This window comes from Saccostrea cucullata, unplaced genomic scaffold (genome assembly GCF_032062105.1).
Source record: "Saccostrea cucullata isolate Sc308-1 unplaced genomic scaffold, CSIRO_AGI_Scuc_v1 ctg305, whole genome shotgun sequence".
In the NCBI taxonomy this organism is placed as follows: Eukaryota; Metazoa; Mollusca; class Bivalvia; order Ostreida; family Ostreidae; genus Saccostrea; species Saccostrea cuccullata.
The window spans coordinates 890109-917573 of NW_026938238.1; the positions used below are offsets into that span (position 1 = coordinate 890109).

The 27465-nt window shown below is 33.6% G+C and overlaps 1 protein-coding gene across 1 annotated transcript; it reads right to left on the minus strand.

Moving 5' to 3' along the window:
* Positions 1-921: 921 nt before the first annotated feature.
* LOC134249745 (uncharacterized) lies at positions 922-19802 on the minus strand. Its single transcript, XM_062732095.1, has 7 exons — positions 19405-19802; positions 18551-18756; positions 17871-18074; positions 4684-4923; positions 1759-1898; positions 1061-1345; positions 922-930 (listed from the first exon to the last, which is right to left on the minus strand). The coding sequence occupies exons 1-7, from the start codon at positions 19800-19802 to the stop codon at positions 922-924; spliced, it is 1482 nt and encodes a 493-aa protein (XP_062588079.1).
* Between the last annotated feature and the right edge of the window lie 7663 nt (positions 19803-27465).

Genomic DNA, 27465 nt, shown 5'->3' on the forward strand with positions numbered 1-27465 from the left:
AGTCCCTGGATATTTTCAAAAGACAATTAAAGACGCATTTTTATAGAATAGCGTTTTAAATTTCAGGTGCTCAATTTTTAGCAGCAAATCATAAATCACAAATGAAGTTCTTTTATTGAGTTTTATTGATGGCGTAATTGTATTTTGTGTGTAATTTTTAGTATTTTAATGTTATAATTTCGAACACATATATGAGTATGGGTTAAGTTTTCATAGCTTTTAAATTATGTTTACTGCGTTTTATTGTACAGCGCTTTAGAGTTAAATTATTAATATTTAGCGCTTTATAAATTCATATATCATTATTAAAATTCATATATTATTATTATATCACCAATCATGGCTTTGCTGTTCTTAAGAAGAAGATTCTTAAAAAATTTTCTTATATATTCTGATGTAAAACTTTGATCGCTCATTGTGGCCCCACCCAACCCCAAGGGGTCGTGTTTTGAACAAACTTGAATTTACACCACCTGAGGATGTTTCCCTATAGATATCATCAATCATGGCTTTGCTGTTCTTGAGAAGAAGATTTTTCCTGTATATTCCTATGTAAAACTTTGATCAGACATTGTGGATCTACCCTACCCCCTGGTGTCATGAATTGAACAAACTTGAATCTGCACTACCTGAGCATAATACCACATGAATTTCATCATTCCTAGCCAGTGGTTCTTGAGAAGAAGATTTTTAAAAGATGCTATTAATTTTTTGCTAATTCATAATTATCTCCCTTTGGAAGAGTGCATGTCCCTTCATTTGAACAAACTTGAATCCCCTTTTCCCAAGGATACTTTGTGGCAAGCTTGGTTGAAATTGGCCCAGTGGTTCTTGTGAAGAAGATGAAAATGTGAAAAGTTTACAACGACAACGACAGACAACGGACACATTTTGATCAGAAAAGCTCACTAGAGCTTTGGCTCAGGTGAGCTAAAAAATGAAAAGGGAATAGGAGTATTTCATGTTCTGAAAAGTTTTGCTTACTCATTGAAAAAAGTATAGGACCACATGGGTACCACAAGCGAAGCATGAAGACTGGATAATCATAACTGCCACCAACAGCAGCCCCTGCACACACATCGTGAAGAGAGAAAGTCAAAGACAAAGTTGCAGATGCGCTAAACTTGGCTTTCTTCAGAGTTTCTGAATCCTTTATATTTTCCTCATCACTTTTCGATTTATCGTCTCCGGCATTATCCGTCTTTTCGGAGTTATCCCATTGTGTTTGCAGTTGCATTCCTTTTTTCGAATTGTAGAATTTCCATTTAGCTTTATATGCGTCTGTAAACTTTTTAAAGATTGATCTGTCAGCTTTACCTTCAACAGAACTGCTTACTTCTTGTGCCTACAAGTTATAGAATAAAATCAGTCACAGGAAAAAAAATTACATTTATGTTTGCAATTTTGTTCTATTGGATTTTTTTCACACTATTTAAAAATGTTATACGATATAAGGTCAATCTTTTATCCAATCAATTGATGTGGATAACTAAAATTAAATTATAAAAAATATATATAAATATTTAAAATAAAATATGTTGGTCTGTATATTTAAATACATCAGGAAAGATTAAATTTGTGGGGACTAGAATTCGTGGTAGAATAGTTGTTTAGTAAATATGAAATTTTACTTTTTCTGGTGGACTTAAACGCGTGGGTCTCTTCTAAAGTTCATACCTCAAAAACGAGGAAATTTCAAGTAGAGAAGCTAATTTTAGCTTTCGGTTCAGATGAGCAGAAAATGATTAACGTACTTACAGGCGGAAACTCATACAAAGTAGTTGTTTGTGTTATTTCAGAGGAGTCCAATAATTCATTCATGAATTCCTGGAATGTACCACCTTTTTTCAAAATTTGGTAAAGAGCAGAATAGTTTGTACTATATGAATATTTCGAATCTGTAAAAGAAACCAAACCAGTTTAATAATAATAATAATAATAATACTTTATTTATAGAAGGTAACCCGATTAGTGCAAGCACTAGTCTTCCTCGGGGCCCTCTTTATAACACATATACAATGTATATACACAATAAATACAAACCACAATAAGGAGACAATAAAAAAATGGACAGTACATGCATGTTACCAAATAGATAAATAAATAAATAAAACATATACATTTAAGCATAGAGAGAGAGAGAAAAAAGAAAAATCACGTAGAACCATTGCGTTTCACGAGCAAAAAATTTTTAACACTTTTTTTAAATATTGTAAGGGATTGGGAATTCCTTATACTTATTGGTAGCTCGTTCCAGATTATAACTCCTGAATATTGTAAAGAATTTTTAAATAAGTTAGTTTTATATTTTGGTAATCGCAGTTCGGAGTTTGTTTCAGAGCGTAACGTGTATGATCCAGAGCTTTGAAATTCAAAAAGATTATGCATATAATCCGGAGACATACCATTAAGTATTTTGAACATTAGAATGCTTTTCTGTAAATATAAAAGTTCATAAACCGTTAACCAGCCTAAAGTGTTAAATAAAGGCATTGAAGGTGTATCATATTTTTCATTTAAAATAATCCTAGCCGCTCGTTTTTGTAATCTGTAGACTCTATCCACGTGCGTTTGAGGACAGTTGCCCCATATGGACAGACAATATAAAATTGATGGTAGAATAAAAGCATTATAAAATAGTTGTCTAGTATGCATTGGAAGAAACTTTTTAATTTTTCGTAAAGTGAATATTTTATATGTAAGAGTTTTGCAAACTGCATCTACATGACAAGTATATTGTAGATTATGATCGATGTGAATGCCTAATAATTTGTGCATTTCTACATTTTCAAGAGTATGTCCGGAAAGTTGTAAATGAAAATTAACATTTTCTAATTTAGATTTCTTTTGTTTTGTTCCCATTAACATACACTTTGTTTTATCAGTATTTATAATCATCTGATTTTGTTGGCACCATTTTTGTAGTTGATTGAGTTCATGATTTAGAGTTGTTTCAATATGTGAAATACTATTGCCATGAAAATGCATTGTAGTGTCATCAGCAAACATATCAATATTACAATGTTCAACACATAATGGTAAATCATTAATATACAATAGAAACAACAAAGGACCTAAAATAGAGCCCTGTGGCACACCTGCTGTGACTGGCAGTGATTCAGATATGTATGCACCAATTTTTACACTTTGTGTTCGATCATATAAGTATGATTGAAACCATTTAATTGATATTGGATCGAAATGATAGCATTTAAGTTTTCTAATTAGTATATCGTCTATAGTCTTATAATACTCTTTGAAGTGACATGAAGTCAATGGACCAAAACGCTCAACAGAGTTGAAAGGGTCCTGTTATTCATCAGCAGATTTTCTTCTACATACTCAATATGTTAAACATTAATTTGACAAGAAAATTGCCCTCGAAAAATTCGTCTCATTTATATAATAAATTATAAAGTGAAATAGATAAATGAGACAATAGGATGCACTCGAGACAAAGATTAAGTTTCACCTTAATCTTTGAATTGGAGACTTATCTAAGTCTCTTTATACATTCCAATGAAATGAAATGCTTCTTTAAATTCAAAAAGAAAGAGCAAATTAAAGAGAAAAATTAACTTTTCGCATGAAAGGCTAATTGAACAAATAAATATACATGTATTGATCTACAGTGTATGTGACTTTTCATTCCATGTTCTTACAATCAAAACTAATTAGTAAACAAGAGACCCATGGGCCACATCGCTCACCTGAGTAACTTGGTTGATGCAGTTCTTTACCAGATTTCCCCTCTTGCTATACCTATCGTGACTCCCTACCCCCTCCCCTTTCATGATTTTAATATTTTAGAATCTACATTACCCAAGGCTGCTTTCACATAAGTTTCAGCTTTCCTGGCCCAATGGTTCTTGAGAAGATTCTTAAAAGATTTTTCCTAAATATTTCAATGTAAAACGTGTGGCCCCGCCCTACTCCCGGGGGTCATGCTTTTAACAATTTAATATCTACACTACCCAAGGATGTTTCCACATAAGTTTCAGCTTTCCTGGCCCAGTGGTTCTTGAGAAGAAGATTTTTAAAGATTTGCTCTATACATTTCTATGTAAAACTTGGATTCCCTATTGTGGTCCCGCCCTACCCCCAGGGGTCATGATTTTGAGAATTTAATATCTACACTACCCAAGGATGCTTCCACATAAGATTCAGCTTTTCTGGTCCAGTAGTTCTTGAGAAGAAGATTTTTAAAGATTTGTTGATCTATATTTCTATGTTAAACTTGGATTCCTTATTGTGGCTCCAACCCTACCCCCGGGCCCGGGGGTCATGATTTTGACAATTTAATATCTACACTACCCAAGGATGCTTCCACATAAGTTTCAGCTTTCCTGGTCCAGTGGTTCTTGACAAGAAGATTTTTTAATTAGCCCACCCTATTTTTTTCTTGATTATCTCCCCTTGTAAGGAGACTTGGCCCTTCATTAAAATAATTTAAACTCCACTTTACCCAAGGATGCTTTGTACCAATTTTGGTTAAAATTGGCCCATTAGTTCTTGAGGAGAAGTCGAAAATGTGAAAAGTTTACAGACGGACAGACGGACGACGAACAAAATGTTATAAGCCTTAGGCTCAGGTGAGCTAAAAAGTTTATAGCGCTGTTTATTATTTGTAAATTTATGTTTTACATCCTTTAATATATTGATCAGCTTCCAAATTTTACTTACCTAATCCATCCTGATCACCACTCTCTGCTTCACGACGTTGACGATGAATTATATCCTGATTTTCCAGTTTTGAGTGTTGAAGATCTTTAAAAAGTATCAGCTCTTCATAGCATTCAAATTCAGATTCAATGCACAATTGTCCTGATATCGATAATTTCGATACATTCTCCTCTTTCATTATGGATATCATAAATATTGCATGATAACTGTCGTTAAATTGCACAGTTAATGCGTAAGCTCCTGGAAAATAAAAAAGATATAATTTTTACAAATTTTCTAATGTAGTACAAATGTAAACATTAAAATTGAGTATGGGTGCTTGTTTAGTATGGCAGTTTGTTACAATCAGATCTTTTGATCCGCTCACCTAGATCGCTACCCTTGTATAGCTGATTTGCTCTGATTTTAACCAGACTGGGTTCGGTTACTACGCACTTGTAACAACTAAGCACTTTACAAAAAAATGTTCAAATTGCATTATATTTGGGACAAAGTTAACGCAGTATGAAAAAAATAATTCTTTTCAAAGTTCTTTATTATCGACCAAATTCACAACCTTTGACAAAAAGTACACATATTGTTCAGTATTCTAGCAAATGCCTCAATTATGTCAATATTTGCTAAAGAAAAAAGGCGGACCCCCCTTTGCCCCTCCCTCTCCCGTTCAAAGGCTTAATGCAGGTATGAAGACAATGAACACTAGTTGACTTTCAATTTTAAGAGAACTTAAATTAAATGTACTTATGTGGGATCAGGCGCCATGGAAGAATGAGCATCCTCTGCCGACCAGTCACACCCGCCCTGCGCTCTTTGTTATGATCGGGAAATAAAGGGAAAATCCGTAGTTAATTCAGAGTATAAATAATGGACTAATGATTAGTATCAAAAATGTCAGTCAGCATTTGACTAAACGATAAATTGTATTTGATGACAAGGTCATTGTATCGACCATAGAACTTTCGAAATGATGTCTTAAACGATACTGCTGATATTCTTGTTTCATCAACATCTTTATCAATAGCTTACCTCGTTTTAGAAGTTGTACATACTCAGTGCATACTCTTGCATATCGAATCAACTGTTAGATATAATTCTATATGCAGGTGACGAAGGTATATTGCTTCATTAGTATGGGAAGTTGACGCGTATGATTGTAAAGTTTAAGTCATCACATTTATGATAGAGCTTAGTTGTTAGATTACCATTACGTCTTCTTCAAGTAAAATATCCGAATATGAAATAGATGTGTCATACAATGTTGTATCTATTTGAAAACATTGATATAATATATTTTCTCCAAGTTCAAAAACACTTTTTCATTTGTGTTTAGAACTTCCTTAAAGAAATGATTGTTGGATTACAATGGTTTTAATACTGCAAAAATATTATCAAACTAATATCAAGTGGTAAAAAAACTATTTTTATATTATACAGAAAACAAGACAGGTTCTCTAAATAAGAATCAAATTTTGCATGGTAACATGAGCCTCCACCAAAACTTATTGTCTACGATACTGTTTACAAGCTGAATTGTTTACTGATTTTTTCGCTTTTTTCTGATCATGACAAGGAGCACACGACAGGTGTGTAGTCAGTGTAAATCACCACATCACTTTCACTACAAAACAAAGAGACTTGTCACAGAAATCCAAACAGCTTCCTATACACAGTCACTAAACAATCAACTAAAATTATAAGAAAAGGTTTTATAGATGAATTAGAAAAATTCAAACAACCAAAAAAGATATGTGAGAGAGGATTTTTGGAATACAAAATACACTGCAGCTGGCTACGAAACACCGTTGAACGCCTTGAAGAGAGCTAGCAATTATTCATTAATGAAAAACTAGTAAAGGAGGAAAATTTAAACAACAATATATATAAGAGTCAAAATCAGCAAGCATCGAGCATTTAGTTAAAAAATGTGGAAAGTGGCATAGAAACAGATTTGGTTAAAACTCATATATAAATTTTCAGAACAAAGGGTATGATAAAAAAAAGCAAGCCAAAAATAATTTTTCGCATTGTTGCTATGGAAACCACGCGCCTTTCAAATAGCGTGTTTTGTACGTTATCATGACACTTGAATTTATGGTTAAACAAATATTTTTTATTACTAGTCATTAATAAAAGCTTTTTAAATTATTATTCTATTTATCTAAAAATACTCAATTTTAACAACTGTTGATTATTGAAATTCTCTTCACCTTTTGATAAATAAAACTAGTTTTTGGAGGTTTATTTTGATTTAAAAAAACAGCAAATTTGCAGTACTCTATAAGAAATCTACAACCACATTAAAGCTTATCAACATAAAATATATATTAAACAGTATTTGTCCTACAAGAATCAAGAAAAAAATCTGCAGGCAACTAAAGCATTTATATATGATAACTGATTTAAATCCATAATTTTTCTGTCTTTTTTGCTTCAAATTACCTCCCTTTGGTATAGCTCTCTAACATAGGAGGAATAAACGGTAGTTTGCTTACCTTGTTTTCAATAACAATGTACAGAAGACTAGAAGAAAATAACAAACTTGGAGCAGTCTGAGCCTCAGTTTTGGCGTTTTCATGAGTCCTAATTACGGTTAGTGACTGAATTTTTTACAATTTACCATTACAACAGTTTCTGAAGAATGCATAACAAAAATTAAACATGCAGGAAAATATGTAACACTTGGCAAGTGTTTTTTTTGCACATTTCAATTTAATTCTGATTGATTATATATGTTAGCATTACTTTAGTATTTTATAACTAAAAAGAAAAGATTAATGCATGGCCTGAGGAACCAAGAGAAGGGGGTATGCCCCCTCTCCCCGATAATATTGCCGATATTAAACTATAATATGATAAAATGAAATTAAATTCCCCAACTTAGATTGTTTATGCGGGCCGAACGTGAAAAAGTTGGTCATGATCAGTTACATAACTGTATCCCAAATTATAAAGTTTAATTTGAATTTAGTTTAATTTTGATTTGTCTTATTCACAGCATGTGTGTAACCAAGTCAAGGTTTTTGCTGATGTCATCCAGTGTTTACTTATGAAAGAAAATTCATATTCAGCTAACATTTTCACCGGTACCACTGAACTAATTTAAGTCAACTAGGTTCAAATAATAAGCATCATTAGAATTACAGCACATAAATTTTTGAAAAGAATTTCTATACTTAATTTTTTCTTGGGGGGGGGGGGGGGTATTGGAAAGAAAAGAAAACCACAATTTAGAGTTTTGACAACCAATTGACCTTTTTATTACAAGTTTATGAATTTAAAGAATATCTAAAATCAATACCGTCTCAACTTTGTGTTGTATATTTCTGTTTTTAGAATGAAATTCGCCACTTTGAAGCCAAACTCGGAAAGAAGCAGAAACAGAATTGGATGAGCTGATATAGAATTAGACAGGAAAAACGTGTAAATAATACATTTAGTAAAAACGTTAACGTTTTAAAATAAAATGATAAACTAAACCATTGAGATCTCTTGGAATTTAATTGATTCCAATAAACATGCTTTGCATTCGTCATCATTGCTCTAGCTCAACTAGAAATGGTTCTTAGTATTAGTATCTGAAGGCAAAGCTGTATAATATTATTACATTTTAATTTCATCACTTTTTCAGATTATCGTTATGAGAACACATCATTACAGTACAGACCATTGATGCTGGAAGTGAGTTGATAGTGTTACCGGAGACTCAGGGATCCAGAAAATAGATCCATAAATTGTACAGTGTATTCATGAAAGTGGATCAAATAAAAATGTTCAATCCAAAAGTAACATTCTTTGTCTGTTAGCATTTTTTTATTGATGTAAATCTAACAAGCTAATTCAGAGAATTTGTGTCCCCCGCTTAGGGAAAAAGTAAACCATGCGCAGTTCGGGGCGGGGTGGGGGTGGGGGGTGGGGGTCGGATCCCCCTAATTGAATTTGTAGAATTTTTAAATGTATACATGTATACTGAAGCAAATAAAATATGTCAATATTGATATAATGATTTGATTATGTGTATAGAAGATTCTTTTTTATGTGGATTATTTATCACAACGTAATGATGATTGCATGAGTTTGTACAAGCTAGACCTCATAATTTTTTTTCATTTCACATGCTGAATACTATCATTTAGTAAAAAAGAATTTCGCATGTGAAGCGGGAGACATACCACTGCGCCACGGAACTGCTGTAAAATTTCGACAATTATATGCAAATATGAAGTCACATACATGTATATATTCACGTTTGATATCGTCAAAAATTTACACAAAACATGGTGTCTAATTCAACCTTTATTAACCAGTTCTGGTAGATGTGATAGGAATATAAATTCTGCCGTGAACCTGTTTTATACGCAATAACTCTCCTCATGCCCCTGTGCTAAAAATAGCGACATGTAATACTATAAATACTAATAAAACAAACGAGGCGGGACACTTTGAGAGAGGTCCTAGGAAGTTTTGGTATAAAATACATTGCATAAGCTCAAAATCTTCTTGAAATATCGCCCGGAAATGATAGTGTTACACACAGAGAGAATGTATAAATTTACGACCTTTAACTTTGACCTTTTGACCTCAAAATCAATAGGGGTCTTCATAATGTCACGGAAAGTTGTTATGTAAAATTTCATTGCAATAGCTCAAATGGTTCTAGAGATACTGTGTGGAAAGGAAAGTGTTATAACAGACAGAATTTGTTTATTTATGACCTTGACCTTTGACTTTTTGACCACAAAATCAATAGGGTTCTTCTTTAGTCCATAGGGAGTAACTGTTGCTATGCTAAATTTCATTGCAAAAGCTCAGAGGGTTCTCGAGATATCGTGTGCAAACGAAAGCGTTCCAGACAGACAGAAAGACGGCTAGACGGAAGGACAAACGGACAAACTCGGGAGGGGGTGTGTGTGGTTAAACATTAGGGTACGTTGAGAAAAAAGTTGGGTGGGGGATGTCATCCCCCCTACCCAACCCAAACCTGATGCTACATGCCTGATTGACATGGTTTTACTTTATAATTATGTGAGCTGTCATAGTGACTCTCTTTCATAAACAAGAATTATTGTGAGCAAGCTAATAAAATGATACCAACCCTCCTGCTATTGCATTAAATGTTTTTTATTACAAAAAAGGTCTAAATACTAATTTGAAACCTTTTAAAATTTTACTTGTGCAAATATACTTACCAAAAATGACTATGACAAATACTCAAGTCATAGGTAGTAAAACCGATGTGTTGAGCACAAACTTCCAATTTCCATTCATTCGAAGTTAAATATGTAAATGTGCCAAACTCATATAGTACACTTTTACTGCAGTGACCTTGAAAAAGCTATGTCCTTGAGTCAAGGGCAAACATGTTCAAATGAATTTTGGTCAAGGTAATGACAAACCTAAAGCTTAAAAATAATTCCCAAGATGAAACCAAGTCTTTTCATTAGAATGTTACAGAATGGGCAAAGGTTGCACTTTTCTTCTACCAATGACCTTGAACTTGTTCAAATGACCTTGAGTCAAGTTTTTGACACATCTCTCGATCGCAAGCAATCTTAATATCAAGTATGAACTTTCAGTGGCACTTCATTGAAATGTTATGGACAAGTCAAAATTTTACATACATATGGATCGGTGAACAAGGTGATTCCTAACCCCCCCCCTTTTTTTTCCAAGTTTCGTTTGTGAGGAATATAAAATTCCTTTTGAAATTGAATGTGCATTTATTTATTAACAATAGTAAAGTTATGAGTATGCTTTGATCAGAACCAATATGGCCAATATAATGGACACTGAACATGTATTCAAATTACCCCCACCCCTTCAAAAAAGCTTATAAATGCCAGATTTTCACTCATTTTAACCATTTGTAACTTTTTTCTGCTAAATTTGCCTGCAAATTTTATTGTATAGATATGACATATAGATAACCCCTAACAAGATCATACCATTCATTTTTCCAGCAGTGGTTGTAGATTTTGTAAATAAAGTGATAAACATATGTAATTTTTTTCAAAAATAATAAGCATTGACGCCATGTTCTTTTGCCGTTGTCATGGCAACAATATGACAACAGAAATTTTGTTTTTCCTATTTTTGGATAATTAAATAATTCCATCTTTTAACAAATAAAGTAACCAAAATACCTTATCTTATCACGTTCAGAAAACATACTCGTAGAAAAATGTCTAAAAATCATTGATTTTCATGAGGATTTATGAACCCGTTGCTAAGGAAAAGAATTTCCTTGGATACCAGTCCCTTCATACGTTCGAAAAAAATTTTAATTGTGTTTTAGCATTAGGTAGGACAAAATCTTTCATATACCAAAAGCTTTTGAAAAAATAAAATTTTGACTTTCCATTCAATGCTCGATGCTTGCTGATTTTGACTCATAAGAACTTTTAAAGACAAGAGGCCCATGGGCCTTATAGGTCACCTGAGCATTATGCAACAACTTTCCAGTGATTGAATTTGATTCGTGTTTTAAGCCAGATGCTATGACATTCATAATTTTGAAAGAGGCACCAATGATCATCATAACAATACACTTAGCAGTTGCTTAGTTTGTTTACTTAATACCCATACGCAGGGTAGGGGAACAAAAATGCATTTCAACTAATCAGTAGTGCCCTACCACACATGAACCTCTAACTTTAGGTCTTGATATTTGATTAATACTAAGGAGCAGATTTAAAACCATTCATTCATATAAGTACAGCCCCCGCCCCCCTCTATGGTACCCCTGACCCTGGGGCCTTAAAATTCACAATTCTGGAAGATTACGGCCCTTGTCCTTCATAACTATATAGGTAGTTCATCTCCTTAATACCCTGGAGCAGAGAAGAAAATTTTCAAAATTTAATGTATTTTCACTATATAATCAATAGAGTCCCTTACTAACACCAGAACCCCTGACCCTGGGGCTACAAAATTCACAATTTTGAAAGAGGCATTCTTGCTCATCATAACTATGTACTTAGTTAGTTTATTTAATTCCTAGGAGCAGAGAAGAATATTTTCAAAAAATGCATGTATTTTCACTATATAATCAATAGAGCCCCGCCCTAACACCAGAACCCCTGACCCTGGGGCCATAAAATTCACAATTTTGGTAGAGGCACTCTTGCTCATCATAACTATGCACTTAGTTAGTTTATTTAATACCCAGGAGCAGAGAAGAAAATTTTCAAAGAATTCATGTATTTTCACTATATAGTGTAAAACGAGAAAATTTGGCGCATATGCGTATTTTAGCGCAAGTGCAAGTGGGAATGCATTGGCGCAAATAAATTTTAGCGCTTGCACTTGTCAGTAAAATATATAAATGTGATATTTTGTTGTTTTTTTTTTATTCACATCCGTATTTGCCTTTTTGGTTAGTCAAGCACGGAAACACATTAGTACTCCCGTATATCAGTAAACATTCGTTACCTTTACCGCGGTACGTGTTGCTAATACGTGGACGTTGTACAATGTTAAAATTTATTTTATTTCTATTTTCAATTAAAAGAAATGGAGTATTTACTCATTTAAATCACATTAAAACAATGCATGCATCGACAGAAAATTACTTAGACAAGAGGCCCACGGGCCTTATAGGTCACCTGAGTATTGTGTAACAACTTTCAAACAAATAACTTTGGTTCGTGTTTTAAACCAGAGGCCATGAAATTCACAATTTTGAAAGAGGCACTATTGCTTATCATAATTATAAACTTAGCATGCTTACTCTATTTACTTAATACCCAGAGATTGATCGGAGTATAAACAAAGAGAAAATGCACTTCCACTTTATAACCAGTTTTGTATCTCACCCCAAAAGAACCACTGACCCTGGGGCCACATATGTCAAAATTTTGCAAATTTTATCATAAAATGGTTGATTAATGCCAAATAGCAGATTTCAAAGCATAAATTTAATTTCAGACTATGTAACACCCCCGGGGGGGGGGGCATAAAAAATAACCATTTTGCTAGATGCACCTTTCTTCATCAGAAATACATATACTTGGATCACTGGCATATAACCCAAAGGAGCAAAGGAAAAGATATTCAAAGAATTAATGTATTTTCACTATATAATCAAAAAAGCCCCGCCCTAACACCATAATACTGATCCTGGGGCCATAAAATTCTGAATTTCGGAAGAGACACTCTACCTCATCATAACTATGTGCTTAGTTCGTTTATTTAATACCCAGAAGCAGAGAAGAAGATTTTCATAGAATACATGCATTTTCACTATATAATCAATAGGGCCCCACCCTAAAACCAGAACCCCTGACCCTGGGGCCATAAAATTCACAATTTTGGTAGAGGCACTCTTGCTTATCATAACTATGTACTTAGTTGGTTTATTTAATACCCAGAAGCAGAGAAGAAGATTTTCAAAGAAATACATGCATTTTCACTATATAATCAATAAAGGGCCCCGCCCTAACACCAGTACCTCTAACCCTGGGGCCATAAAATTCACAATTTTGATAGAAGCACTCTTGCTTATCATAACTATATACTTAGTTGGTTTATTTAATACCCAGGAGCAGAGAACAAGATTTTCAAAGAAAACATGCATTTTCACTATATAATCAATAGAGGGCCCCACCCTAAAACCAGAACCCCTGACCCTGGGGCCATAAAATTCACACTTTTGGTAGAGGCCCTCTTGCTCATCATAACTATGTACTTAGTTGGTTTATTTAATACCCAGGAACAGAGAAGAAGATTTTCATAGAAATAATGCATTTTCGCTATATAATCAATATAGGGCCCCGCCCTAACACCAGAACCCCTGATCCTGGGGCCATAAAATTCACAATTTTGGTAGAAGCCCTCTTGCTCATCATAACTATGTACTTAGTTGGTTTATTTAATACCCAGGAACAGAGAAGAAGATTTTCAAAGAAATAATGCATTTTCACTATATAATCAATATAGGGCCCCGCCCTAACACCAGAACCCCTGACCCTGGGGCCATAAAATTCACAATTTTGGTAGAGGCACTCTTGCTCATCATAACTATGTACTTAGCTGGTTTATTTAATACTCAGGAGCAGAGAAGAAGATTTTCAAAGAAATAAGGCATTTTCACTATATACTTATTTAGCCCCGCCCTAGCACTAGAACCCCTGACCCTGGGGCCATGAATTTCACAATTTTGGTAGAGGACTCAATGCTGATTACAATCATGCAAACAGTTTGACTGCTTGATGTCCAGGAGTAAAGAAGAAGATTTTTAAAGATTTCATTAATTTTAGTGGTTTTTGCCCCACCCCTCAGGCCCCAGGGGGGCAGGGACCATGAAATTCACAATTTTTGTTCCCCTTTACCCATAGATGCTTTGTGCCAAATTTGGTTGAAATTGAATGAGTGGTTGCAGAGAAGAAGCTGGAAATGTTTAAATGTTAACGGACGACGTACGACGACGGACGACAACGGATAGCAATAGGTCACCTGAGTTTACTCAGGTGACCTAATAAAACGGTAATCCTAATCAGGTATTGTCTGCAAGCTCAATCGCCATGCTTGATTGCACTGTTTACCTCGAGGCGATAGATGATTGACACACCGAGAAGCCAAACTTTGAAGGTGCTAATGATAATAATCGGGTAACAACTACCGGGGTAACAATAGTTTAATTAAATTATAATTTGGCAGAACTTTCTGTCTTCCGAACATGTGCAGTGCTAGTTTGTATATAAAATCCAGTGACCCTTCGACATTACGTAATTGCGTGTTCCGGTTTACATGTACTTATGTAAAAGCTTTGAACACACACAAAAAATGATATTTAGAAATCCTTTAGCGCACAATGAATTTTAGCGCTCAGGGGCTTTTCGCCAAAGGCGCTAAAATTAGTAGTGCGCTAAATATTCTCGTTTTACAGTAATCAATAGAGCCCCGCCCTAACACCTGAACCCCTGAACCTGGGGCCATAAAATTCACAATTCTGGTAGAGGCACTCTTGCTCATCATAACTATGCACTTATTTTATATGATACCCAGTAGCAGATAAGAATATTTTCAAAGAATTAATGTATTTTCACTATATAACCAATAGAGCCCCGCCCTAACACCAGAACCCCTGACCCTGGGGCCATAAAATTCAAAATTTTGGCAGAGGCACTCTTGCTCATCATAACTATGCACTTAGTTGGTTTATTTAATACCCAGGAGCAGAGAAGAAAATTTTCAAAGAAATAATGCATTTTCACTACCTACTTATTTAGCCCCGCCCTAGCAATAGAACCCCTGATCCCAAGGCCATGAATTTCATAATTTTAGTAGAGAAACAGTTTGACTGCTTGATGTCCTGGAGTAAAGAAGAAGATTTTTAAAGAATGCATTAATTTTAGTGGTTTTGGCCCCACCCCTCAGGCCCCAGGGAGGCAGGGATCATGAAATTCACAATTTTTGTTCCCCTTTACCCATAAATGCTTTGTGCCAAATTTGGTTGAAATTGGTTCAGTAGTTGCAGAGAAGAAGCTGAAAATGTTCAAATGTTAACGCACAACGCACGGCGCACTACGACGGACGAAAACAGATAGCAATAGGTCACCTGAGTTTACTCAGGTGACCTAAAAATAGAGGAAGGAATATCAATTATGGTTGAATTACAATTATGAAATAGTCATATTTCGATTATCGCTTCGTGATCGGGAGGCCCGGGTTCGATTCTCGTTCGCAGCGCCGCGTCAAACCTAAGACGTAAACATAGGTAGTGACTGTTCCTTCGCTAAACCCTCGGCATTAGATGCGAAAGTCACGGGTCTTTCGGATATGACCTTAAAAACGTAGGTCCCATGTCGCGGTAGGCGTTGGTACATTTAAGAACCCTCACTGCTCAATGACCCTGAGTGCCGAGTATAGGTCTAAATTTGAAGCCCTTCACCGGCATAAAGTGACGTCTCCATATGAGTGAAAAATTCTCGAGAGGGGCGTTAAACAACATAAAATCAATCAATCAATCATATTTCGATGGACAACTAACATATTTTTAGTCATCTCAAAATACAATCTTGATGCACATCAATAGAATCTTCCAACCTCAAAATATAGCAGCTAGGATAATCTTAAATGAAAAATACGTATCACTTTAGATGCCCTTATTAAACATTATGCCCTTATTGAGGCTGGTTGATGATTTATGAACTTCTTTATTTACAAAGAAACATCCTCCAGTTCAAAATATTTCATGGCATGTCTTCTGCCTATATACATGTTTTTGTTTAATTTCAAAGTTCTGAATACTCTCAGAGACAATTTCAGAACTTTGATTACCAAAATAGAAAAAGTTCCTTACAATATTCATGGGTCATTCACTAAAATTAGTTCTCTATTAGTAGCAGGAAATCCCAATTAAAAGTATTGAGGAAAAACTTTAACTTAAAAAGGTATTGGTTGTACGTGAAAATTTGTTACTTTTGATAAAAAAATCTTGTTTCGTGTATTTTGTTGTATTGTAATGCTTACATGGTATTGTCAGATATTGTGATTTGTTTTTATTGTATAGATACATTGTATAATATATGTAGAAGGCCCCGCTTAAGGATGATAGTTCTTGCACTAATCGGGTAAGACAATTTCAAGTTTTTTTGTGTTAAGCGTCTGCGTGTGCCTTGGTTTTGAAAACGAACATCGGACAAGAAGCCCAGGGGCCCATCGCTCACTTGAGCAACTGGTTAGGAAAAAGCAAAACTTAGTTTGGTATTGAAAAGTTTAAATATATAATAAAAAAGTGGGTTCCGGGGAGGGGGCGGGGTATTTAAACAAAGGTAAATCTACACTTTTTTAGAATGCTTTTGACTTAATGTGACACATAATAGTTTTGTTGTTTATAAGGTGAACATTTTTATTGATATAGCCTTTGTATTCCTTTGTTATTATCCAGTTTATGGCTCCTCTATTTTATGAATTCCAAATCTACATTATCTTTTCTTACGATTTTAAAATGATGATCAATAGAAAAGGAAACTATTAAGATGAAACTTGTGCAGAAGCATGCTTCGGTAACGAGATTCATGTTTGTTCTGAAAAGTTGACGACGAAGACAACGACAACAACAACGCTAACAACGACAGACAACGGACAAATTTTGATCATAAAGGCTCAGGTGAGCTAAAAAAGCAAACAAAATCAGGAGTGCTGAAATAGATTATTCTAGTCGAAATCTTTTACTACTTTCATTCTCTTTTATGATCTATTCAAGATGTTTCTAGAGTTGGGTATATTATTAGCATCCAATGCTTTGATTTTGTTAAAAATGTTTTTCTAAGAGAAAAAAACTGTATTTATGAAATCAAATCCTTTGAATGATGTCATTTTTATGATTATTATATTTGTGTTTTATTTTTTGCTTCGTGTGAAATTTGCGAATAGATAGGTAGGTTTTTGAAAGAAATGTGGACGCTAAACAGAGTAAAACTTGCTTTGTTCTTACCTTCTGTCAATAAATTACTATTATCATTTTTATTATTTGATGAGACCATTTATCATTATTTTTTGTATAATGTTCAAATTTTCTCAAAAACTGTCGTAATGTCTTATGTTCTCCAAATCTTCTCAAATTCATTTTTATGTTCATATTATCTAAATTACGTGCCATTTAAAGCGATATGAGCTGCATTTTTGAAAATTTAATTTTGCTGTTAAAATGTATTATTTTAAGAAATCTGTACGTAACTTAAACCTTTATGATCAATTAGACTAAAATAAAGCAGAAGAAAGACTTCTATATGCAATCCCATCTACAGTTTTATATAAGAAATAATTATTGTAAAGGATGACGGTAATGTAATTTTTATTCAATCGAAGCTTAAAAATAGTTCTTCCATCGCAAATTTGAATAACTGAAGTTTATTAACCTTATCTTTTTTTTTGTCATTGAAATAGTTATTTACAATTTCGCAACAAAAAATTTTGACATCAAAGTTGCAGCTCATTTTGCTTTAAATATAAATGACAATTATTTAAACTAAATTTATCTCATTTTATCTGGCAAAAACCATCCCAATATAGTCATTAGGAAAAATGCATGTTGATCTAGATAAATCTTGTTTATATTACACCGGAAAAAGAAAGGCACAAATAAATTTCAATCATTGCACTTAAAACCTTATAAAATAGATTTGTTGTGAGACAGTTTTTGTTCATTTTATACAATAATTAACCCCATACATATCTCGTTTTACCTGAATCTTTTTCGATTACATGCTCGTCGTTTACATTCAAAGTAAATATTCCACTAGTAGCATTGAATCTGTAGGAAAGTCTGGTTTCAAACATCTGAACTTCATTTAAAAGAGCAACCCTACACGTCAATCCATTACAATCAATGTGTGTTTTACACACAATATCCGTGGCATGAGTGAAAGAATCCAACAACGTTGGGCATCCTGAAAAATGACAAATAATTTAATGTCAAAGTCTGTAATCGCATAACAAGATCTCCGATCTAATAATTCAATTTATCATTCAAAAATCTAAATTAAAAAAAACAATGTTAGAAAAAAATCAATAAAACCCGAATGAATATTAAACGCTTAATCTGACATACATTTGTTCAAAACCTAACTTTTTGAAAACATTAATCAAAATATAACTGATAGACTAAATAAATGATTTTATTACCAACGGAATGATTTTTTTTTTTGACAAATTAACAAGATGAAGAGTGATGACAAAACAATATTTCTATTATTCTAGAAATTTCTTTCCATAGAACCCACAGTTTGTTAGAGAATAAAAAATACAATATTTTAGAAATGTAATATGAGTTTTGGAGAGAGAAGAGAGGAGGAGAGAAAAAATATTTCTAATATTTTTTGTAGAAAAAGATAAGTTTTAGCACATCGATTATATTGTAACTTACTTTTTTCAATGGATTTTAAATGTCTTTCTATGAATTCAACTTTTTGAGACCTTGTCATAATACTGAATAAGCTATCGTTTCGGAATGCTTGTTGGTCTTCTTTCATTTTATGTGCTAAGAGTGAGGTTAAAGTGTCAAGGAATTCAGTTTCTTCGTTTTGGGGTAAAATTCCAAGTAATTCAGGCAAGGTTAGGTTTTCAATGTCACTGAAAACAAAAAGAAATCTACAGGTAGAATAACTTTAAATACTATATAGTAGAGAATATTACATACCCTTTTCCATATCACATCCTGTATCAGCCCGAGACACCAATATCAGCCAGAGGGCCGAAGGCCCGAGGGCTGATACTGGTCGAGGGCTAAAACAGGATGTGATGTGGAAAAGGGTATGTGTTATTATGTTTATTACATACTTAGTAATAAAATACAGTACACATTAAGTTGGGAAGAAGATAAGTAAATAATCATGCACGAACTTCTACATGTAAATGGTTTATTGTCTCATACGGTTTGGGTTTGTTTTTACATGTACTTTTATTTCAAATGATCCGTAATTTGAAAATACATGTAATCTATTAGTTGTCAATTATTAGATTATTATTAAAAAAATTAAAATTAAGAGAATATGTAATCCCCAAACTATGTGTATGATCACAAGTACGGTTTTTTGAGGTTTAATTTTCAAGGATGTGAAATTGATCGGTATCAGCCCCGCAAACCATATCAGCCCTGCAGGGCTGATACAACTATTGTGACGTCAGGCATATCGCATATGCAATAATCCTGTATTAATTACTAAGTATGTAATAATAAGTAATATTGTAGTGGTTAATTAGTTTAAAATTATGATATACCTGAAGTTCAAGTTCATATCATCTCTGGAAAGTAGTTCAAAAAGGTTATTCAGAAGGCGCTCCGTTTCCGGTGGTTTGTTATTTACATTTCCAGACCTTATGACTGTGATGTTATCCCATTTTTTACCATGAATATCTTTAGTTATACTATCTCTGACCCCCTCTCTGGCAACCTTTGAATCTTCAGACGTTGGATGTGCTGATGCATCACCCTCTTGTGCGACATGCCCTTTTTGTTCAAGAGTAAAATCATTGCAGTGTTGTTTCCATTTTGGAATTGGAAACCGTTTTAGTAAGAAGACAGATGGATCTATGTATCTATATTCATTATATTTGTCTTCCAGAATGTTTCGCTCTTGTACTGCTATACTTATAAAAGGCTCACAATCACTTCTCATATTTGGTTGAGCAAGGTATGTCCCAGCTTTAAAAATAGTGCCAACCTTGTCTGACAAACGATTATTTAAGAATTGGACATTAGAAATAAAAATTGTATACATTTGCATGCTGTTTGATTCAGGCATAATAGCAATGGTGTTGTTTGTAACAAGATATGCAATTCCACTCACTGGTATGACAACAATCTATGAAAATAAAAAAAAAATGTCGTGATTTACAGAAGAGAAAGGAATTGCATTTTAAGAATGATTATCGAACACCCCTAGATACACCTGAAGTAAGCCATCGTAACAATTTTTTGAACGGTCAGTTATATCGTCAATGCCTTTGATGGACGCAGAGTCGAAATATGAAATAAAAGATCTGTTTTTGGTTCACGTGATTCTGAACCAAAGCTTAGGCAAACACGCTCATTCTCTTTTTCATGAAATATATGGAGATAAGGAGTAGTATTCAAGCTCACAATGCATAATATGAGCAATGAAACAGGGACCTCCAAAACATCAGAGTGAAGGATATGGAGATAACAAACAGTATTCAATATCAAAGTCCATAAAACAATGCAAAATAGGAGCAGAGCAAACACGGACCTCCGAAACATCAGAGGTGGGATCAGGTACCATGGAGGAGTGAGTATCCCCTGCTGACCGGTCACACCCGCCGTGTTCTACTTGTTATGATCGGGAAATAACGGAAAACCCGTCGTCAATTCAGTGTATAAATGATGGACTAATAATTAGTATGAAAAACGTCAGTCAGCATTTGACTCAATGATAAATTGTATTTGCTGACAGAAGTGAGATCAGGTGCCATGGACATACTTTAATATCAGATGAAGAACAAAAGAACTCTGTCGGCAGGGAATACTCATTTGTAAGCAACTGAATAGTGGGACAGCTCTATTTACAGTAAAAGGAGGAGAAAACATTGATTAATTACTTACGAATATAAACTTACATTATCTGGTTGATCAACAAGAAGATCAATACCCCTTGATCTATTCCTCTCGTCAAAAACACCACATCCACAACCTTCTCTGCAAGATGCGATTTTACGAGGAAACCCACCGTGGAATTTTGTTCCAAAAATCGATTGTGTTTGGAATCTCCCCATTTGAACACTAAATATCAAAGAAACTTATGATAATTCAAAAAGGATGTACTTACATGTACAATATAAATTGTAGTAAAACTGTTATTTGATTTTATGATTAATTATAAATCGTATTACTTACGAGTCTGATAATGATAGAAATCTAACTTTGGCTTCTCTTGTAAAATGGAAAAGCTCGTGAAGTTTGGAAAAGAAGTCCTTCGCTTTCGATTTAAAGTTCAGAAGCTTTGACACTGTGATTTGCATTGTCTGGCCTATCACTTCCGTTATGTTATGATAAACCTTTAACATGACATGATATTAGGCAAATATATTTATGAATTATCACTTCTAACAGAACTCTACGTTTCATCTATAAATAATTTCATCAAACCTTTGTTTTTTCGTTTGAACTCCATCCTTTAAGAAAAAGATGATCGCTCTTCAATAGTTCGATTATTGCATCAAAGTCTTTCTCATTTAAAATCCAGGTAGGGTGTTGCTCTGAAAAAAAAATCAAGGTAACATTTGAGTTAACCCTTTGTGCAAAAAATGAGGTTGCTTATTTGCTTTAATACACGTCGAGAGAAAAATTAGATATGCATGACTTTGTAGTTTTATTGCGTGGACCCTGCGGTCCACGCAGTAAATATATAAGCGAAGTTAAACCGGATGCCCTGGGCAAACGACAGGCTACGCATGCGCGCGAATGCTAGAGCGTTCGGACCTTAGGTAACTTGCCCGTAGAATAATTCGCCCTATTCGGATTAAAATATGCCATTCATTGGAAAATCACGCTTTTAAATCTGCATATCGCTTTTACATATTTATTGGCAGATCCGATTTCCTCTCTTTTACATATACTTTTATACTAAACATTGATTCTATGGTACAAACATTTTAAGAAGTTACAGTATAGATACATGTAACTTAACAACTTGAATAAGAAACGTCACTCAACGAACAGATATACATGTAGCTTTTAAAGCTTTTAAAGTAGAGCAAGTTTTCACCGGCATTAGTTTTGTGCATCATGACTCGCAAAATAATTTAATATTTCAGCAATCTAATTATTGTTTGATAAAGGTCTGTAGCAAGGGCTTTTAATGAGTGTGTGTGTTGGGGGGTGGGGGTGGGGGCTCCGACAAAATAAAAAAAAAACAAATCTGCGTTGTACAGAGGTGTGCTACACGTGAACCATCAGATCTCCATTTTTCCCATGATAAATTTCTTCCGTAAAAATCTAGAACAGGTGTCAAGTCCCAGCCAATATGTGTTACACGTGTCAAAATAACCCGATTTTATAAACATGTTAAAACTGACAAAACTAAAGATCGCTAATCGTAGATAAAATTTCACATTTGCGCTTTGAGACAACGATCAGTTATAAGTGGCAGATAATTTTAGAATAAGTGAACAAACCTTACATGAATATTCCCTACACCTAGAAATTTTTTTAATTGAATTTCAGTTAGAAAAAACAAGAATATGGTCCACGTATTGCAGTCCTTTTTTAAAGGACAGCAACTTGTTTGTATTTAAATGCAAGTCGTCACTTTCAGTGATGAAACACGCTGAACTCTCAACAGAGTTTCTCATTATTTTTTTCCATTAGCATTTTGATGTCCTATTTCAATTCAAAACTAACAGATCAAATCCAATGGATTAAAGTAATGATTGTTTTATATTGTAATATTTTGCCTCGGAAAATTTAATTCCTCAATGACAAAAACAAGAATGAAGACTCAGATTTTAAGGCTAAGTTTGAACCTACAGAGGGAACTCAAATTTTAACCGTGCACAAAATATGACTTTGCTTTAAATATTTACGGGATAACTCCTTATTGCTAGGCATATCTCTCCCTTTTTATGCCATGATCACAGGTCTGTATAGTTTTTTAAAATATTTTTTTTCAAATTGATTACTGTCGTTATCTTCAGTTATTTCATATATTCATGAAATACATGTATGAAGATAACAAACAGTAATTAATCTCAGAAGCCCATTAAAACAATACAAATTTGGGGAAGAGCAAGCGTAGGACCAGGTGCCATGTCGAATTAAAGTTAGGAGGATCACAATTCGCTCAACATTCTGTCGCAGGGGATGATCACTCCTCCATGGCACCTGATCCCACCTCTGATAATTTGGAGGTCCTTGTTTGCTATGCTCCCATTTAGAATTGTTTTATGGACTTTTGAGTTGGAATACTGTTCGTTACATCCATATATTTAGTTCTCAGGAAAATTTTTACAATTTTTTTTTTGTTTTTGTTTAAAGATGTCGAATATCTTTTTTGTATGAAGCGAGGTCCGCGACCCGACATTTTGTTAGGATATTATACATAACTAGATATAGCAGGTGAAGTCACGTTATTACTATTACTCAGCCTTACTTTCCTTTATCCTTTGTTGAGCTGAGATTTTAAAATTCGTATTTTCGGAATCATTATAACCTTGGCTGTAAAGGAAAAATATATCTACATGCATATAATATGTAATATTAAAAAAGACAATAAAAAATTGACATTGTCAAAAAACAAGTGTTATTATTGATTAAAGACAGACATTTTAAAATGTTTATAAAACATATATGCAATATAAAAAAAAACATATTAAGATGCTACACAGTGTAAAAATAAACATACCATTAGTACTGTACATGCTCTCTTCAACATTTGTTTGCACTTGTATTAAATCAGAAACTGACTCTCTTAATCTGGTAAATAAAATTGAAAAATTCTTCAAAACATGCAAAAACTCGTGTCATTATAGAAATTCCGATAACCCTCAAGATATTTCATAAAAGTTTTGCTTTATTTACACAAAAATGAACATTTACTTTAAAAGTACCTTAACACTTCAATTTCAATTTTTTGAAATGAAGCTAAGGGGTCTTCAAAGAAATTCCATGACTTCTCTAACCCAAGAAATAGCTGTTTCATGTTTTCATAAATCAAGGAAAGGGTTGTATTCACAGAGTGTATCACTTCCTACATAAAAAAATAAAAATAAAAAAATAAAAAAAACCCCAAAATAATCAGCGATCAAACGGCCAAAAAATTCAAATCTTAACAAAACGGCGAAATTCTATCATTTTACGTCGGTTATAAAAAAATATATTAAAGAAATCCTGGATTTCACTTATTTTTCCGTTAATGTAATATCATGTAATTGTTGTATATTTCTGGAGAGGCTAGGGATAATAATGTATTTTTTATTCTTTTGATAGATTCACATTCACAAGTTGTATATACTACTTTTATTTTAAGCCTACCTCATGAAATAGTTCTACGTCACTTTTAACGTCCTGTACAAATGACTTCGTTTCCAAGATGACATCAAATGATTTCTTGACGGCTTGATTGACATTAAACTTGATAATAGTTGATAAATCTTTTGTGATTTCGTCATTGATGCGCAAAATTGACTGTTGGCATTGTTGTAAATCCTCTGAAATATCATTTATTGATTTTCTCAGTTTATTTTCAGTAGATGGCCCAAAAATAAGATCATTTAATCCTTTCACTGCCTCTTTTATGGGCCTAATAATTCTTCTTTGCGCTTTATCGTATTCAGTCATGATATCCTGTGCATCTTTAAAGCCGTAATCCTGTAAGTATATGGAAATAATTGTTGTATTCATTTTTTTCTGTTTACAATGTTATTTTAAAATAACATATCTACAGACAGTATCAATTTGTGTTTACTCATAAACAACTTTTTTATGGGTGAGTTTTACCTTTTTTTAGTCCAATTCCAAGCATTTTCTAATCTTGCTCTACACATTTGTTTTTTCATGATTCAAACGTTCACATTCTGTTTAACGATTCTGAACACCACATACTTTAATTTAAAAGTTGAGCCAATTCATAAACTAACTATATAGCAACATATTATCTCTCATCAGTGCTGAGTGACGTTACCTGCAATTTATTGTCAATTTATGTGTATTTTTCAACCATGCAATGAAACAGTTAAGAGTAAATAACGAAATTTAATTTTATAGCAGAAATATGTCATGGATCAAACAGCGTCAAGCAATCTGGATATTTAATCCATATATCATCAACCGCCGTTAAAAATATTTCCTAGCCACCGTTTTCAAACTAAATGAAGAAAATAGTATCCAAAATGGGCATAAATTGTGAATTTTGCAATTATTATACCCCAGAGCCCCGGGGCGTTGGAAAACCTGCTGAAAATAGCCAATTAATTAAAAATCCTCTTCTCTTCTCATGCACATTTTGAGAGTAATCTGAGTGCATGGTTAAGAAAAATGCAAAGTTCCCTACAAAATATTTTGTTTTTTCTTGACCAACGAAGAAGGGATTCTGTCTCAAGTGTCGTGCTAGAATAGTTATACAGTGAAAAAATACCTAATCCTTAATATCTTCTTTTCTTATTATACATATCTTGAAGGAAAAGAGAATGCATGGAAAGGAAGCATAAGACCCACTTTAAAATTGACAAATCTATGACTTGTTAAAGCCTTTCGATGGGGTTAGTCTGAAAAACAATGAAAAAGTCATGAAAAGTTTGAAAAATTTCTTTAACTCAATCCCATTGAGCTAACTCTTTTGCCAAATTGAAAAAAGTGACATTGCATGTATCTGTAAGAAAGCAAATTCTCGTTATTTGCATTCCTAGATGTAAAAATCCGTACAAGTTTAGTTTAGGTAGAAATTACAGAGACTTTGGTATAACTTGGGAATCGCTCTATTATAGAAAACAGTTTACCGGTAATCATCAAATCAAATCATTTTAAAATCTAGCATATGAATAGTCCAGGTTGAGTATGCTTCTGATACATGCACATCATTAGTTACTTTGAAATCGGTGTGTTCCAAAAACATGCACCTGTTCAATCAAAAATGTATGTCCTATCCAACATCTGTTTGTCTGTTTGTCCGCAAAAACTTTAACTTTGCCCATAACTTTTGATTTAGTGGAGCTATGACTTTCATATTTCACATGTGTGTTTCTTGTGACCTTTCTTTGGGTACCACCAAATTCGAACTTTTGACCTTGTCCTTGGAGTTTGACCCACTTTTACTTCCCATATGTGATCTTTGAGACAATGCCTTTCTTTAGAAACCAACAACCTTGATCCTTTGACTTTGACCCCAGAGTTTGTCCTACCTTTAAAAACGTTAACCTTGGTCATAACCTTTGAACAGATGGTGCTAGGGTTTTATATTTCACATTTGTATTTCTTGTGAAAAGGCCTTACTTAAGGTACCAAAATACTTGATCTGCATTTGAGAAAGCTTATCCTCCGCTATGTTGCCATACGGGGGCAAAAGTGTTTCACAAACTCAACGTGTTTATTTACTTATGGACATCGAGCGGTCAAATTGTTAACATGACAGTAAAAAGTAGCTATCCCTCTACAAAATTAAAATTCAAGTCCTTCGGGTTTAGACATTAGTTAAAAGTTGCCGTTTGGTATGGGACCAAAAAGGTCATAGCTCATGATACTGTGGTGACTGCAAATACTGTAGAGACTCTTTAGTTTCTTGTTCAAAAATAAATCTATGTACATATTTAATTGTATTGAAAGACGTTTAAACTTACATTGAGAACATTTAAATCATAGTGATATGACTTTTTATCGCATATCTTTGTTCTATGGTTATCGAATCTTTTTTTTGCAAAGCCTGCATTCGCCTTTGAATGGGTCTGTTTGTCTGCCTTGAGCGTTACAATGCTTTCAACTTCAGCTGCAAAAAATGGGAAAAAAATTCAAAATATTTTTTTTCATCTGAAGATAGCCGAGGAGTCAATAATTAATTTCAGTAATTTTTTCTTATATTTGTTTGCACAGTTAAAGGAAAATAGATATCAAACGCCATGCAATACCTTTTTTTAATTCTATTTACCAATTATATACTATTAAAGTAGTATGTTTATAACAGCTTGCGTTAGACTGTAGTTGTAAATGTCAAAAAAAGAGAATACTGCAAAATCACATATCTTCTTGGGGTCAAATTTTGAGGAAAGTATTGATTTATGGGAATTTTATTTCAAAGTAAGAGAATGTTTAGTAGTAATGCATATGAAGATTTACATTTAGTCGTGGTCATGGATTAGTGGGTCTCTCCACGCCTCAAAAACATTGAATGTTAAACCCCCACGAAAAAAAATGATTTCACAGTAAAAGAATAGAGACGAACAGTTGTCTGCTAGCTAAATAAGCAAGCCATGTTTAAGTCCCTGTTGATTACCTTTTCAGATAAATCCTTTCAACTGGAACTTTACTTGCTTGACTCACGTATAAACTTATGTACTTGTACTCACTCATATGGAATTTAGCACTTTGATCAGAATCCATTCCCGATGATGATCCAATATTTCCTGATCCTTGATTTTTACCCCAGTTGTATTGAGAAAGTTTGACATCAAATTCATTTTCTTGCAACAGGTTTTCAGCAGATCTCTTCCGAATGCGACTGATTACAGGGTAAGTGTATTTTCTCCTTGAAATTTAAGCACTTGATTTCTTTTATCTTATCAAATAAATGGATTTAAGTGGCAAATGCATAAAAAAAATTATATACTAGCAAGATG

Excerpts from the sequence above, each read along its gene's own strand:
- LOC134249745 (XM_062732095.1), bottom strand. The coding sequence starts at position 19,802 with ATGAGAAGTGATTGTGAGCCTTTTATAAGTATAGCAGTACAAGAGCGA. Across the intron at positions 4,924-17,870 it reads TGTAATCGAAAAAGATTCAG|GAGCTTACGCATTAACTGTG; the intron begins GTAAAACGAGAT and ends TTTATTTTCCAG. Across the intron at positions 1,899-4,683 it reads TGGTGATCAGGATGGATTAG|ATTCGAAATATTCATATAGT; the intron begins GTAAGTAAAATT and ends TTTCTTTTACAG.